Source organism: Carcharhinus amblyrhynchos, chromosome 23, assembly GCF_965287045.1.
Source record: "Carcharhinus amblyrhynchos chromosome 23, sCarAmb.v2.hapA, whole genome shotgun sequence".
Taxonomy (NCBI): domain Eukaryota; kingdom Metazoa; phylum Chordata; class Chondrichthyes; order Carcharhiniformes; family Carcharhinidae; genus Carcharhinus; species Carcharhinus amblyrhynchos.
In genome coordinates this window covers 33,437,359-33,454,886 of record NC_137346.1, presented here as the reverse complement: position 1 = coordinate 33,454,886, position 17,528 = coordinate 33,437,359, and the positions used below count along the sequence as shown (strand labels likewise).

Genomic DNA, 17,528 nt, shown 5'->3' with positions numbered 1-17,528 from the left:
AAAAAGGAATGTAAGCAGGGTTGGGGGGAGCTGTGGGAAGGGTGGGTTGTGTGTGATTAGATGAAAGCAGGAGAGATTAAATGGCCAAAGGAATTATGATACAAGGCAGGAGGCAGTAGTGGGACAATACACAAAAGATAGGTCTTGTGGTGTAAATAAGTGCACTGGAATCATCTTCAATGACTGCCATCGAAAAATGGGAGTAGAGTTTACAATCTGAAATTGCTGAACTCAGTGTTAAGTTCAAATGACTATAAAATGCTGAAGTGAAAGTTGAGATGGTATTCCACAAGTTTTTGTTGAGTTTCACTGGAACTTGGTAGAAGGCTGAGATTAAAGAGTGTGGCAGAGAATTAAAATGGCAGGTAACCCAAAACTTTTGAACCACTCTTAAGTTTGGGAGCACAGTATCAGTATTAGTTCATTTTTCTTGAAATGTGTTTTGACTTGTTTTTCTTCATTCATAGAATGTGGAAATATTGTCCAGTCCCAAGTGTCCTTGAGAAAGTGATAGTCTTCTTGAATAAAACTGAGTGGTGTGCTTGGCAATTTCAGGGAGAAGTTAGTTAGCTCTGGGTCTGGAGTCACATATACGTGAGATCAAGATAAGGCAGTGAATTTCATTCCCTGAAGGACATTCAATAATATGGTAGTATCATGATCATATTCCTGATGCCAGTTTATTTAATTACTGTGGTGAATGTGAACTCACTTCTCCAAATCATTAGCTCGGATAAAGGGTCATCCAGACTCAAAACATTGGCTCTATTCTCTCTCCACAGATGCCTTCAGACCTGCTGAGATTTTCCAGCATTTTCTCTTTTTGTTTCAGATTCCAGCATCCACAGTATTTTGCTTTTATCTCCAAATCATTAGGACAGCTCTCTGAATAACTCACCCAGTGACATAACCATTATGTTACCATACCCCAAATCAAACTATTTTCACCCTCTTTAAAAGTTTAAAATTAAACATCATTAACAATTTGTCACGTCCTTATTTGTCCTTTACATTCTCACTTCAATAATACACACTCACATGTTCTCTTTAAATCATGCAACAATGTCCAGACCATCCAAGCAGTTGAGACTGCATTCACACTTAGTGACATATAAATTGATGAACTTACAAAATAAACTTGCTAGTCCATATAGCCTATCCTATACATACTTTGCAAATTCAGAAGTGTCCTAAAATCTGCCTACATTCCTGAATATAAGATTACCAATGTAGTGTTCCACCCTATTTTCTGTCCAAAGTAAACATTATGTACACAGCTTCCAAAGTATCACAAAATTCTATATTTTGTAGATTAATTTCTGAACAGTACAAAATGTATGCTGGATCTATCAACAATTGCTTGAGAAAAATTAAAAGGAGTATCACATTCTTGACATTCTCTCCGTTTCCAATCTGTTATCAAAATTTGCTTCCGATCTTCATTATTAGGCTTCATTCCCAACAACTCTTGGTTTGATGCTGCATTGATATCATAGAATCCCTACAGTGCGGAAAGAGGCCATTCAGCCCGTCGGGTCTGCACCAATCACAACCCCATCCAAGTCCTATCCCCATAACCCTATGCATTTACCCTAGCTAGTCCCCCTGACACTAAGGGGCAATTTAGCATGGCCAATCCACCTAACCCTCACATCTTCAGACTGTGGGAGGAAACTGGAGCACCCAGAGGAAACCCATGCAGACATGGGGTGAACATGCCAACTCCACACAGGCAATCATCCAAGTGGTGAATTGAACCTGGGTCACTGGCACCGTGAAGTAACAGTGCTAACTGCTGTGCCACCGTGCCACCCCAGTAAAGTGCTGAAGCTTTCCACTCTGAGATTCTATGTTGCAAATCAGACTATGATCCATGTCCAGTTGCAGGGAGCACTTCGGTCTGCCTCATACTGCTACTATCTGTGTAATGGGCACAGCACACCACATAACCTTAAATGGGAATTCTAGAAAAGTCTGGAACCCTTTCTTCTGTCAACAAATAATATAATGTTACTCATTGAGGAGCTGAGTATCACAGTCTGTTAGACACTGTACTTACTTTCATGTCTGAGTTTTGGGTCTAAATCTAGACCAACTTTGTATGTGTTTTAATTGGAATAAGTTCAGGTAGCCACTGTCCAGTTGGTTTTGTTACAGATCCACAGCACAGAATATTCAAAATTCAGTAAATGGAAAATCTTACTCAGACAGGCCAGAAAGATGGGTGTTGTTGAAAATTAAAACATCACTTTGTAGAAGGAGGATGTTTATCTGGGACTGACATTGAGAAATATTGAAGGAGCAATGTACAGGCAATCTTGCTCTACATCTACCTCATGATACACCGGAACTGGAATTGTTTGATACTAATAGACATTCCATGGGGTCCTCCAGATTTTCAGGTCTATTTCCAATAGATGATCATCACGAACCTTGGAGAAATTAAGTAAACAGACATTTATTTCAGACATTGGATGTCTGGAATAGAAAATACAACTGTTTTTAAAAGTTATCTGAATTAACATCCTCATGTATACGCCTCAGAATGAAAAATAATAATTGATAAGTTAAGAGTACTGTACCTGTTTGGGACTACATTTGACCTTTGTTCCTGAAAAAGAAAATAACAAGTTTTGAAGTTTGTTTCTGCCAGCTCATGCAAACCTGTTTTTAGTGTTGCTTTAGTAGCTGTTGAGTAAACAGTGCTTGGCATCTAATGAAAACCACTCTCATTATATGAATCAGAGTTGCCTGACCTTCAACTTCAGAGACATGTCCAAGAAGGTAGTATATTAAGCCCTTAAACCACAAATGTTCCTTGTTCAGTCATGCGGAGAGATTATATGGTGTGGGTGTTGGGTACATGGAGAAAAATCAGAGCGTTAGGCAGTGCTCGTGGAAATGAGAACTGGTCAGTTCAGAAGTGAGCACATCAACTTTTACTGCAAAGCATTGGAATTCAAATTAATACATGAAAATATTACATACATGTAGAATAATAGAAAATATCTTGTCTTCCTCCTTTTTTGTACTTGTGTTAACAATTGATTCATGAGTGTATTTGCAATGGGGCCGCAGTCAGCTACCAGCACAATTATTTCCAAGTGTGGTGATATTTTAGTGATATTACGGTACAGTAGAGCAGGACTTGGCAGTTCATCATAGTCTGTCACAAATGACAGAGCACAGTTTTCAGTTTCCCAAGAGGCTTAGCATTCAACTAGTTCAGTATAAGTGTAAATTAAGAGGAAGGGTCTAATGAAAAAAGAAATATGGAACATGCCATTTTGGGCATGATCTTAATAAGCTTTATTGAAGCTTGCTAATATCGAGCAGGTTAAGGTACCATCCACTGGAATGAGCCATGCTGAAGCGATTGGTTAAATCAGGTTGGGGCATGCCGCTGCTGGCTAATCCACACTTCTCCCCTGAAATTATTGGTCTCATGGCAATTTTTTGGGCTCCAAAATGGAGTGGCTAAGAAAAGGTGATTCATCTACTTTTAGTTAACTAATTATTGATTTTATTTTAATACTAGAAGGTGATAATATTCAGAACACAGTCAAGGCAGTAGGAGGGATGATGCAACTGACCATAGTACTCTGAACAGCGAAAGGGGGAAAATCAATAAGGACCCCACTCCAAATCACTAACACTTGCTTGCAAGTTGTATATCCGGAGGTTGGATAAAATATTGTTTTGCCAAATAAGAGATCACAAATATATCAAAAAGGTGGTTGGAGAGACAAATGGGCACCAGGGCAAAAAAACTGCAGAAATAAAACACCAGTAAAAAATTCTTTCAGTATTTCTATTTCAACTGAGCAGGTACAGAAAAGGTGAGAATCATAAAGAATATGAATCACCTTTTGACAATGAATGAGGATAAGATAATAAATATTCTGATTACTTCTCTCCAAACTATTGTTCCAAATTAAAAATCTCATAAACAGGATTAATTACTTCAATATAAATGAAATGGAAACCTTATACAAGAAAAATGCCCACTAAACAAATATATCCTAGTGTAAACTGAAGCTCCTTTTGCCCTCACAGGTGGATTTATAAGATTCCATTCAACAATTTTGAAGATTAGAGGAATTCTCCCTGCTGACCTGGACAATATTTCTCATTTTTTTCACATCTATTCAGCTTCACTAAAAAGAGGTTATCGGCCATTATCACATTGTTATTTGTCAGACCTTTAGAAAACGCCTGTTGCATTTTCTAAATTACAGCAGTGATTACACTTTATAAATGCTTCTGTAATTGTGTAGCACATTGAAATGTTCTGGCATTATGACAGTTGCTACATAAATGTAACTAAATAATCACCCCTACTCTCATTTCTCTTTTTGTGAGATGTTGACGGTTCTTATAAAGTATTCACTCAGAACTGACTATATTCCAAATAGATTGAAAGCAGATTAACATGGTGTCACTTACCAAAGGGGCAGTAATGGACTGCAGATTAATTTGTCATACCTTTATTGCATAAATAATGGAATTGATTATCAGGAGTAAATTTGAGAATCCTCTGTACTGTAATAACTTGGTAAATAATCGTCAATATGGATTCAGATGGGGGAGATTCTACCTAACTATCCTTTTGAGCTTTTGAGGAAGTCGCATCCCAAGCAGAACGTGGAAACCTGTGATATTAAGGAGTCCCAAAAGACATGAGGCAAAGTTTCACATGGAAGACTACTAGTTAAGTTTAAGAGTCTTGGGCATTTCAAGAGTCAATCTTTCGCATGAATATTGAACATGTTAAAACATAGAAAATGATAAGTACTTATTAAAGGAGTTAGATTTGGAGACAGGAAGTGCTGAGTGTAATAGCCAGGAAATTGGGAACATTAGGGTTTTTGATTTAAATCAACAATGTTGATGCAGAAACTCAATGCAAATTGACTTAATCTGCATTAAGCTCAAAACGGCAAGAGGAAATCAATTTGGAGGATGGAGCCTAGTTATTAAATGTTGAATTTTAAAAATAGTAGGTGAAACAGTGTCAGGTAGAATGTAATGCATGTATATATAAAATATTATAAATAGGGAGGAAAGATAGGTGATATTTGTCCTTCATCAATCATGTTGAATTACAAAACTTACTAGATTTAAGATTTAAGATGTCCAACTGCTACACAGCAGCAAACTACAAGGCAAAGAGAATGCTCATGTATATAGAAGGAAACAATAGAAGATAATACAATGTAAGTTAGAGGAAATTATGCTGAAACTCTAAGTGCTTTGATCAAACCACACCTTGAATACAGTCCCTGAGCTATACTAGTTTTGCAGTCAGTACAAAAAGCCATGATGCTGAGACTTGTGTCCAGAGATCAGAACTATGTGGAACAGGAACACTGGATGAACTTAGCCTTTTCCACCTTAAGTAGAGGTGATCGAGTGCTGATCTTTTTGAAGTTTTTGATAGTAAATGGTCTGGAGATTGCAAATCTAGAAAATTACTTTACATTAAGTTGTGAGAAGTGGTTCAAAGGGACACATGACATAACTGGTAAAGGGCAAATTTAGCTGTGATTTTTGGGATTGTAGACTAGCCAGTACATGGTATTTCTGGAGATGAAAACTGTACTGAATAAAATGGTTGCTGCAAACCAGGAATTGTGAGGCCTTTCAAGACCACTCATTGAGATGGGCTGAACGGTCTTCCTCATCCCGAATGATCTTAGGTTCTTTGTGCCATGGCTGTATAGCTTGCTGTGTACACGTGGTTTAAAAAGAAGCATTTTCATGATAAATCTATTGACGTTTGATTATAAACACAGATGACATAATTCACATCATCAGTGCACATGTGTTGACAATATCGTGAGGAAAAGTACACAGCTATTTTCATTTTGTCTAATATATATATCATATAAAAACAAAAAATGCTGGACTCAACGGACCTGGCAGCATCTGTGGTGGGAGAAACAGTTAACATTTTGAGTCCAGCTTTTCTCATTCCCTGAACAAACAAAGATTTTCCAAATTTTGTACAGGAGTACACTGTCCTTTTATGTTTAAATGTGCACCAAACATAAATTAACCCCGATGAGCTGATACTAATTATAGCACGTCTGCTGAAAATTCAATAAGTTCGCCAATAATTTGTGGTTAAGTGAGGATTTACTGGTTACCTATAATTGTAAATCCCCTTTAAATATTCCCATTTCACTTGCTTGCTCCATTTGTCTTCAAAGTGTGAAAAAAATAATCTTTATGAGCGGGAACAGAATTTAATGAGTTCAGGAACTGCTCCGCTCATTAGGCAGCTGAGAGAATGGGCACTGCTCCCAATAACAGCAAGGTAAGAATCCGCCAGGGACACAACAGGCAAGCTGACGATGATGTTTATGCCTGTATCTGAAATCCAATTTAGGGCCCTGTTGTCTTGAGGAGTTTCAACCTGATTCAAAAATAGATTGCGAGCTCTAAGTCTGTTAGCAGGAGATAGCAAATGCTTGGAGTTATAAACATGGCAGAGTTTAGATTTGCTGAACACTGCTGTTTGAAAGCTGCCCAGTGATCCGTTAGCACTAACTCCTACACCTGAGAAGCTGCCGCTGACTCCGCCTCGGGCGCCAGCTCCTTTACTCCAGCTCATTGGTGTTCCCTGCCACACCGCACCACCCTACTCCAATTGGAAAGCTCCTCACCCTGCAACAAGTGCAGCACAGAGGCGAGGAGCGCACTAAGTTGAGGGACTGCACTTTTGTCACTGCAACGGTTTCAATGGCGAACGCTGGGCTTGAAATCTTGGGGGTCGCCCTGGGGGTGTTGGGGTGGCTGGGAGCCATCCTAACCTGCGCCCTGCCCATGTGGCGAGTGACCGCTTTCATTGGAAACAACATCGTGGTGGCGCAGATTATTTGGGAAGGTCTGTGGATGAACTGCATTGTTCAGAGCACTGGGCAGATGCAGTGCAAGGTGTACGACTCCCTGTTAGCCCTCTCCCAAGATCTCCAGGCGTCCAGAGCGCTGACTGTTATTGCCATTGTGGTAGGAATCCTGGGCATCCTGGTTTCCATTGTGGGAGCCAAGTGCACCAACTGTGTGGAAGACGAGGCGACAAAAGCCAAGATTATGATCGTAGCCGGGATTACTTTCATCCTCTCTGGGTTGATGACCCTGATCCCAGTGTCCTGGTCAGCAAACACCATTATCAGGGATTTCTACAACCCGCTGGTGACCGACGCTCAGAGGAGAGAGCTTGGAGCTTCCTTGTACATCGGTTGGGGAACCTCGGGTTTGCTGATCCTCGGTGGGGCTTTGCTGTGCTGTTCCTGTCCTCCCAAAGATGAGAAGTATGTGCCTTCCAGAATGGCTTACTCTGCCGCCAGGTCCACAGGTCCGACTGGGTACGATAGGAAGGACTATGTGTGATGGGGCAGCGGGCAGCTGGCCCCCCAGGGTCTCAGCCGTTCCCTGAACCCTTAAGGAGTCATCGCTTTGTGGTGAATCCTATCTCAGATTTTATTGTCTTTTTTTTAAATCAGATGTTGCTTTCTTTCAACTTAACTTACCTGTTAAACTGGAGAAATAATGTGGTGGATATGTGTGCGTGTGTATATAACGGTCTGGTACATTTCGCGAGTTAGCGGGACATAGGGTTTGATATATTTGTCCCGATTCTCTTGTGGGCTTTCGCTCTCATCTTGATGTGGCGCCGCCTTTGGTCCCATGAATCCGGGATCGTGTCCATAACCCGGGTTCTGTGATTGACATGGGGCGGCACCAATTAAAAAGTAACATTGCTGGAAATACACAGCACCAACAGGTCAACAGCGCAAGAAGCTGTGAAAAGTCGCCAGTTCAACGCTCTGCTGTGCATTACCAGAATGTGCAGTTTGTCTTTATTAATGAGTAACAGGAGGAGATGGTGGGGGAGGGTTATACTTGGGGCCGGGTAGGGAGGTAAGCAAGAATCATCTCAGTAGAATTATATTCACGCTTGTAAAATGCATGTTAATGAATAAACTTTACAGAAACTCACGTGGGCCTCAATTCCTTTCAATGACTAGATCCTGTGAAACTTGGTGAACAGGGGTGGAAACGATTTTGTAGACACACCAAGGGATAAGATGTTATTGTTGCTTCAGACTGGGATCTGGCTCCAGAGAATCCAATTAACATTCTATGCCCTGGTATTATATCTTATAAATGAGCAAACATGTTTTAACGCTTTGGTAGGATGCACCTTAAGAAATAGCTAAGTATGCAGATACCAATAACCTCCAACCACGCAGCCAGTCACTCCACCCAGTCAGCACTTCTCCCTGTCTTATTATCTACATTCCAGGGAGCTGAGTCGAGATTGAGAAAACTGGGAGTCAGCTCATTTTCATGTTTACTAAGTGCTGAACTGAGAAACTGTGTTACCCCCTCCCCCAAATGACCTGCCCTCTCCATGTCTCACTCTGTATTCCTTCACTTCCCCAATGATCTCACGTTATGCCCTTTCTGTTTTAGCTTGTCATCCTCCTCTCTCCCTCCATCCTTCCTCTTTCACTCTGTTCTCTCTTCCCTTCGCCTGTCTTCCAGTCATTTTCTTCCAGTTTCATCTCTCTTCCTCACTCTTCTCCATTCTTTTTCACTCTTAGCTATTCATGCAGTCTGTTCAACTCTTTCCTTTCTGTCTGACCTTCTCAATGTCCCCTCTTCTACCTCTCATCTGTTAATGTTTGTGCTGCACCAACCTTGGTTTACCTAACCCTAACAGTATATTATTTTATGCTTTTCTCCTCTATGTACTTATCTAGCCTCCCCCTAAATGCATTTTGCTGTTTTCCACTCCCAACCCCACCCAGTAGCTCTTGATTTTGTGGTGACCTTTGTACAGGGATTCTCACAGTATCCATGATTGGAGAGATATGCTTGTCCTTTAATAATGATTAATTGTGACCTTGGATGGCCAAAGTGAAATATCTTTTCTTCCCCAGGACCAACATTCTTCACAATAACAAAAAACAGAACATGCTGAACAAATTCAGCAGGTCTGACAGCACCTGTGGGGAGAGAATATAGCCAATGTTTCTCGTCAAAATGGCCCCTGTCCACAGATGCTGTCAGACCTGCAGAGTTTCTCCAGTGTTTTCTGTTTTTGTTTCAGCTTCCAACATCTGCAGTATTTTGCCTTTACTAACATTCTTTGTCTTGTTAAATGCAAATGTTGGTCACCTAAAAGCCACTGCCAAAGAGTTGGTGCTTGGAGGTGAATCATCTCCAAGGTTGAATGTTCAGATCTGTGGTTCATTCACTTCTTTCAGGCACTGAATGCTGCATTAAAACAGCACCATCCCTGTTGGTACAAATGAAAAGTGACAAATAAAGGAATAGAGTAGCACTTGCCATTACTACCTAATGTTTAAACCTAGTTAATTCTGAGCTTTAGCCCTCATTCAGCGGTCATATACTCTCCTTAATCAGAAGATTGTGGGTTATAGTTCCATTCCATAGACTTGAGAATAAAAATTTCAGTACAGTACTGCGGAGACTGCTATTGTGTCAGTGGTATTATCCTTCAGGTAACATGTTACTCTACAAGGCCTGCCCTCTTGGGTGGACCTAAGAGATCCAATAGCATTATTCAGAGAAAAGAAAGGCATTCACCTGGTGTCCTAGCCAATATCTGTCCCTCCACAAACATCACTGAAGTATTTGACCATCATCACTTCGCTGTTTGTGGGACCTTGCTGTGTGCAAATTGGCTGCTGAATTTCCTACACAGTGCTTTTCATGTCATGAGTGTTTCATTAGTCGTAAAATGCTTTGAGATATTACAAAATAATACTTTTAAATGCAAGTTTTGTTTTCTTGTTGGCTTCTCTTTGTGTAACAGCAATTGATATCAGGAATTATTTCCTAAATTCACCCATGAGGTGTTTGACATTTGCCATTTGCTGTTGTTTTTAATTACACAATGCTATGAACAATAAAAGCACAAGTACAATCCTACGGAGGGTTTCTTTACACCTGTGATCATAGTATTTCTTCTTTTGGTTTGCTGTTTATTGAATCATATGTTAAACACAATCGATACAGGAGGGTTTTAAAATTTATTTGTTCTTTTCTGCAACAGTGCCTTCATGCAGCACCTGTCAGTGTTTCTTTGTTAAAAGCTTTCTTCTGTTAAATGAGATTGAAAACCAGATAAAAGCCCATGCATCAATTATAGGAAACAATAGGGAGACAGTGCATTGCTTGATCAGTCTTTAATCTCCTGACGGTAAAGTACACTACCTAATATGATGCAGAACATTACAGGCCAGTCAGATGAGCTTAACCAGCTTATTACAATTGCAAAGTACTGCAGATGTTGGAAATGTGAAGTAAAAATAGGAAACTCCAGAAATACTTTGCAAGTCTGGCTGCAACTGTAGAGGGAAACAAGAAAAGTTCTGATGAAAGGTCGCAGTCGGTTTTTTTCTTTCTACAAATGCTGCCAAGCTTAGCAGCTGAATGCTCTGGAATCAGCCTGGATTCCTCTTACCGATCACTATTCAGAAAAGCTGGCTGGAAAGTGTGAATGCATTTGAGCTACTCTGTGATCATTAGTAACAAGCACATTTTTATGAAATTCTTTTGTCTGCTATTTAACAGAGTACTGCAACTTAATTGAAGATATCAACGAATTTGATGTTAATTTAGGTGAATGTTCTCTGTGAAATTACAAAGACAAAACAATGGCACACTTGATATTGTACATTTTCAGGATTTCAGTCAATATGGTTGGGTTTAGTAATGGTTATGTCTGTTACATAGTCAATGCAGACTCTCACAACTGGGGGAGCTGCTGGGACAATACGCCCCCAGCAAGAATTGGAGTCATCAGGGATGGTGTGAATTGGAAAAATCCATGCAGAAATTATCCAAAAGTCAAGTGAGTCCAATCCCCTGAAGTACATGGGGTCATGCCTAGGGTTTGACGTTAATGCTACCAGATTGTGCCATTTGTAATGCCAGCTTATAATGTATTCATAGAAGAAGATCTCAAAGCATGTCATGCCCTGCCCCATCTCTGCATGGCCCTTCCCTGAAAACAAGGTTTTAAACAGTGTTACAGTGTGAATTTCAAGGTATTAGGAGGTCATCCTGAGACAATAATTATGGAAATTTTCCGGAATTCTCAATTTTTGAAGGGATTAGCTTTCTCAATCCTCAAATTTAGGATTGAGTTTCTTTGACTGTACCTGTACATATTAAGTGACCTAAATGTTGGACTGGTTTAAAAATTGACTGGTCAATAAGAAAGCTCATTATGGAAGAGTGTACTTCCATAAATGACTAATTGGAATAAGAAATGATTCAGATGCTGACCCAATAACTTAGCTGGTGCGTGCATTGTGCCATGTAGTTGAGAATAAAGAAAAGCCCATCATAATTCATCCTCTGCTTCCTAAATTTCTCAATATAAGATTCAGCCTCTAATAAATTGCCCTATGGCTGCAATGCTGCATCATCCAAGTATTCATTTATCTTTCAGTAAATAAATCCATTCTAATATCTGTGTCAAATTGCTTCTTATTCATTTATATGTTGGCCCCAAATACCCCTTTTTATATCTGGAATCAGTTTTCTGCTCTTTTGCCTATGCAGAATGTTTTTTTTAACCAGAATTGAACACAGTCCTCCAAATGAGGAATAAATTATAAAGTGCACAGTAGGTCCCTGGTTTGTTCAATCTTTTGTGCTGAGAGAGCTGATCTGAGTCTCGAACAGGATGGCAATAAATTGCGTCTGGATTCATCAGCTTGGGCCAGACAGGGTTGATCTTAAGTTTGTGACAGACAATCTAATTTAACATATAGATAAACAACAGGTAAACTCATTGTCCAATGTGAATACAGGTTCGCAAATATGGCAACATGACAGCACCCAAGATCAAAGTCATTGTAACTCTATAGTCCTCTGGTTCATGCCAATAGTTTCTGCTCATCAAGTTAAGCATTGAATTTTTAGAGAAGTACATCACAGATTCACTTGGATGCTGCCTTGTGGGAGGAAATATAAATACAAAAGAAAATTAGTTGAGGCAAAAAAGTCAACATTTATGCTTAGAATGGATAGCTGAGTGAAGGGAAAGGAGTTGCAGGGATATGAGAATGGGGTGGGTGAACTGTGATGGAAACTATTTGCCGACATTAATTTGGAATGGCTGGGCTGAAAGGCCTATTCTGTTTTGTAGCTCCTATGTATTTCTGTACAGCTATTCAGCATAGAAACTAGATGTGGTAGACCATTCAGTCCTTCAAGCCTGCTCAACCATTCATTTTGATCGTGGCTGATCATCAAATTCAATATCCTGGTCCTGCCTCCCCCCTGCCATATCCCTTGATGCCTTTAGCCCTCAGAGCCAAATCTAATCTGTTCTTGAAATTAGACAATGTCATGGCCTCAACTACATTCTGTGGTAGTGAATTACATACATTCACCATCCACTGGGTGAAGAAATTTCTCCTCACTTCTGTCTAAAAGGTTTATCCTTTATCCTCAAACTATGACCCCTAGTTTGAGATTCCCCCACCATGGGAACATTCTTTCTGAATCTACCCTGTCTAACCCTGTTAGAATTTTATAAGTTTCTATGAGATCCCCTCTCACTGTCCTAAATTCCAGTGAATATAGTCTCTCCTCATATGACCGACTTGCCATTTCCAGGAATCAGACTGGTAAACCTTCTCTGTACTTCCTCTATAGCAAGGGCATCCTTCCTTAGATAAGGACACCATAACTGTACACAATACTCCAGGTGTGGCCTCACCAGTGCCCTATGCCTATACTCAAATCCTCTCACTGTGAAGGTCAACATACCATTTGCCTTTTTTACTTCCTACTGTATCTGCATGCTTACTTTCAGCGGCTGATGCACAAGGACACCAAGGTCTTGCTGAGTATCCACCCCTCTCAATTAACAACCATTCAAGTAATAATCTGTCTTCCTTTTATTGCTACCAAAATGGATAACCTCACATTTATCCACATTATAGTGCATCTGCCATCCATGGGCCCACACGCTTAACCTATCCAAATCATGCTGAAGCATCCCTAATCCTCCTCACAGCTTGCTCTTCTATCTGCATATTTGGAGATAACACATTCAGTTCCCTCTTCCAAATCATTAATATATAATGTGAACAGTTGGGGTCCTGGCACAGATCGCTGCAAATCACTGACTGCCAATCAGAAAAATACCCATTTATGCCAATTTTTCATGTCTACTGACCAGATTTCTATCCATCTCAAGACATTACGTGGAATTCCATGTGCTTTAACTTTACATAGTCGTCTGTTATATGAGACCTTGTCGAAAGCCTTTTGAAAGTCTAAATAAACTACATCCACTGGTTCTCCTCGGTCAACTCTACTAGTTACATCCTCAAAAAATTCCAATAGATTCGTCAAGCATGATTTCCCTTTTGTAAATACATGCTGACTTGTCTGATTATACCACTGCCTTCCAAATGCTGAGTTATGAAATCCTTGATAATAGACTCTATCAACTTTCCCCAGTACCAACGTTAAGCTCATTTGTCTATAGTTCCTTGTTTTCTCGCTACCTCCCTTTTTGAATAGTAGGCTTACATTAGCTACCCTCCAATCTGTAGGAACCAGCCCAGAGTCCAAACATTTTGGAAAATAAGCACCAACGGATTTACTATTCCCAGGGCCACTTCCTTAAGTACTCTGGGATGAAGATTATCAGGATCTGGAGACATGTCCACCTTCTGTCCTATCGATTTCCCCATTATTCATGTTTTCCTTTGTGAAGACTGAAGTAAAGTATGAATTTAATTCCTCAGGCAGTTCTTTATGCCCCGTCATAAATTCTCCCATTTCTGACTGGCTTACGTTCATTTTTGTCAATCTTTTTCTCTTTACGTAACATATCACATATGCAGGTGAGGGATATAGTTCATCAAGCTTGGATTTATTCTCCTTATGATTGAATAACCCACCTGGTGACCTCATGAACATCCCAGGCCTAATAAATCTGGGAAATTTACATCTGGTGTTGGCCGTTGCTGTGCAAGGACCATATGTCAGCATTCAGCTGTACTGATATGATATAAAAGTGAGTTTGGACAGAGAAGTTGTAACAGATAAATGACCACAGACTTCACTTTCACAGATCTCATAGACCGCAAGGAACTACAAAAGATTGTGAATGTAGCCCAATCCATCACGCAAACCAGCCTCCCATCCATTGATTCTGTCTACACTTCCTGTTGCCTCGGCAAAGGAGCCAGCATAATTAAGGATCCCACGCACCCCAGACATTCTCTCTTCCACCTTCCTTCGGGAAAAAGATACAAAAGTCTGAGGTCACGTACCAACTAAATCAAGAACAACTTCTTTCCTGCTGCTGTCATACTTTTGAATGGACCTACCTTGCATTAAGTTGATCTTTCTCTACACCCCAGCTTTGACTGTAACACGGCATTCTGCAGTCTCTCATTTCCTTCTCTATGAAAGGTATGTTTTGTTTGTATAGTGTGCAAGAAACAATACTTTTCACTGCATGTAAATACATGTGACAATAATAAATCATATCAAATCAAATTAATTGTTGCTGAGACCCAACTCAGATATAACACCTTGTCGATTGTTAAAGAGGTGCTGGACTCAGTTGGTGACAGCACACTGATCCCATGAGACACAATTGCAAGATCAGTATCCTGGAATTGTCTACTGGACAGTATCAATAGACTGCACTTATAATGTGCCTTCAACATGGCAACACTCCCAAGAAGTGTTACCAAGAAAAGTTTTACACCAGGCCACATTAAGGAGAAATTAGAACAGATGTCGAAAAGCTTCTTCAAACACATATGTTTTAAAGCAGAAAGAGAAGTGGAGAGGTTTCGGGTCCCAGCAGCTGAGGGTTTGGTCAAGCAATTAAAATCAGGGATGCTGAAGAGATCAGAATTAGAAGAGAACAGATATTTCATAACACCAACATAAAAACATTACCAGCACTAGGACTGCAGCAGTTCAAGGGGAAAGCCCCACCACCATCATCTCAGGGTGACTAAAAATAGGGAATAATTGCAATTTGGCTGATACCACTCATATTCAAAAAGAATAACAACAAGGATAATTGTTTGATACTTTGGTCTTTAGAAAACTGCAATAAACTTCTTAGTGGGGTCCAGTTCCATGGGATCCAGCAGCCCTTTGGTTTCTGTTCCACGTGGCAATTCTTGACTGTGAGGCAGGACAGCAAAAGGCTGCAATGAAGTAGCGCAGGCCAAGTAGAGAGCTACACAAGTGTAGCGCAGCCTTGAAATGTATGTCCCTATAGTGTTAGTGAGCTATTGAAAACAATGAAAACCATCACAGTTGAGCCTGCGTCCTGTGTTTACTCATTATGGATCAAATCTATGCTTTTCTGATTGTGATGCTTTGCTGAGGTTTATTGATACATGCCTCACCCTGCATCTCTGTCTGTTTTATAATAGCTGGACACAAACAGAACTTTAAAACAAACTGATAACAAGAGGCAAGCAGTATTAAGTTCTGATTCCAGTATATATGGTAGAATATAAATGCTGATGGTGATTTCTCTATTTCTCAATCAAGAGTTTGTGATCCTGACCCTCTCAAAAAGATAATGTAACTTCAATGCTATAATTTTGGTGTATTGAAACATATGTTTACCACAACCAAAACAATAATTTTTGAAAAGCATCGTCTCTCTTTTTCAATCTTGGTTGTACATGCACTATGGGTCATGGGTTTATATTAATTAAACATCTGGGAACATGTCCCTGACTTCCTCACTGGTGCTTACAGAATCAATAGGCTAAGTGTCACACACCTGTCCTCTTCCTTGAGTCAAAGGAATATTTATGGATTATGTTTACAAAAAGTGAGGAGGAAAATGCAAACATTGTTTAATAAAGAGGATGAATGCACGTGAAGTGGAACATAGTGTAGTGCAGTAAATTCATTGATTTTATGTGGAGATCCTAGAATCGTAGAATCCCTAAAATGCAGAAAGGGGCCATTTGGCCCATTGAGCCTGCACCAGCAACAATCCCTCTCAGGCCCAATCCCCATAACTCCATTTATTTGCCGTACTAATCTCCATGACAATAATGGACAATTTAACATGGCCAAACAACCTAGCCCATGTTTCTTTGGACTGTGGGAGGAAACCCACACAAACACAAGAAGAATGTACAAATTCTACACAGTCATTTGAGGCTGGAATTGAACCCAAGTCTCTGGCACTGTAAGGCAGCTGTGTTAACTACTGAATAGAATACAAATTGAAGTTAGAAGTGCAGGATTGGAAAATACATGCTACACTTGCCACATTTCCTTGTTCCCTTCTTGTTGGAATAGCATTTCACCCTCTGGTAACTTCATCATTTGGTAATTTTTTTCATATTTGTGCTAAACAGTGATCATTGACTTTCAGGGAATTTACCACAGCCTTCTCTCATCCAACATTCATCCATACAGGCCAACTCTTTAAATCCTGTGGCAACAAGAGAAGCTCAGAGGCTGGGAATTCTGTTGGGAGTAACTCATCTTCTGCTTCCTGAAAGCCAGTCCACCATCTAAGAGACACAAGTCAGGAGTGTAATGGAATACTTGTCATTTGCCTGTATGAGTGCAGTTCTAATGACACTCTAGAAGCTTGACACTATCCAGGACAAAGCAGCTCACTAGATTGACACCCCATCCACAACCATTCATTCCCTCCACTACCAACAAACAGTGGAAGCAATAAGTATTACCACAGCCATTCACCAAGCTCTTTTGATAGCACCTTCCAAATTGGCAACCTCAACACCTAGAAGGACAAAGGCACCAGCTGCAGGTTCCCCTCTAAGCCACACATCATCCTGATTGGAACTATATCATCATTCCTTCACTGTTGCTGGGCCAAAATCCTGGAATTCCCCCTAACAGCACTATAGGAGTACCTACACTGCGCAGTCTGCAATCCGTTCAAGAAGGCAGCTCAACATCACCTTCTCAAAGGCCATAAGGGATGAGTAATAAGTGGTGATGTAATCAGAGATGACCGCTTTCTGCAAATGAACAAATTTTAAAAATGTAGAAGTTACCAGAAAACAATGAGAAACTGCAGATCAGAGTGATCCTGAGTAAATTTAACACCCCTATTGCTGCAGTGGCTGCCATAAAGTAACTAGAGACAGTTATAAGTGAGATTCTTCAATCAGCGTGGTCAGTGAATGTGTGTATAGCATACTGTAGCAAAAGCCACGAGCTTTCCGAGCGTTGCTCATATGACTTACCTGACCAAGGAGCAGCGCTCCTAAAACTAGTGGCGTTTGCTACCAAATAAACTGTTGGACTTCTTATTGTGTTTACCCCAGCCCAATGCCGGCATCTCCATATCATAATATATTGTAGAGCAGGGAACGCTATTCTCATCCAGTGTTTATTATTTGTTGGGAGTATAGCACATCACTCTTCTTCCTGATTCCATCCCATGCCATCACCTCCTTTAAAGTAACGTTTATTTATTAGTCACATAAGTA

The 17,528-nt window shown here is 40.2% G+C and overlaps 1 protein-coding gene and 1 long non-coding RNA gene across 2 annotated transcripts in view; one reads left to right on the top strand and one right to left on the bottom strand.

Moving 5' to 3' along the window:
• Window positions 1-1,516: 1,516 nt before the first annotated feature.
• Window positions 1,517-17,528, bottom strand: part of LOC145357489 (uncharacterized) — a 53,727-nt gene continuing 37,715 nt past the window's right edge. Inside the window, exons 2-3 of the long non-coding RNA XR_013889294.1 lie at window positions 2,583-2,611; window positions 1,517-2,432 (exon numbers count right to left, since the gene is read on the bottom strand). This is a non-coding gene — a long non-coding RNA (uncharacterized LOC145357489). The remainder of the gene's footprint in view (window positions 2,433-2,582; window positions 2,612-17,528) is intronic.
• Window positions 6,630-9,981, top strand: LOC145357488 (claudin-3-like). Its single transcript, XM_080210861.1, has one exon. The coding sequence runs from the start codon at window positions 6,745-6,747 to the stop codon at window positions 7,393-7,395; it is 651 nt and encodes a 216-aa protein (XP_080066987.1). The 5' UTR covers window positions 6,630-6,744; the 3' UTR covers window positions 7,396-9,981.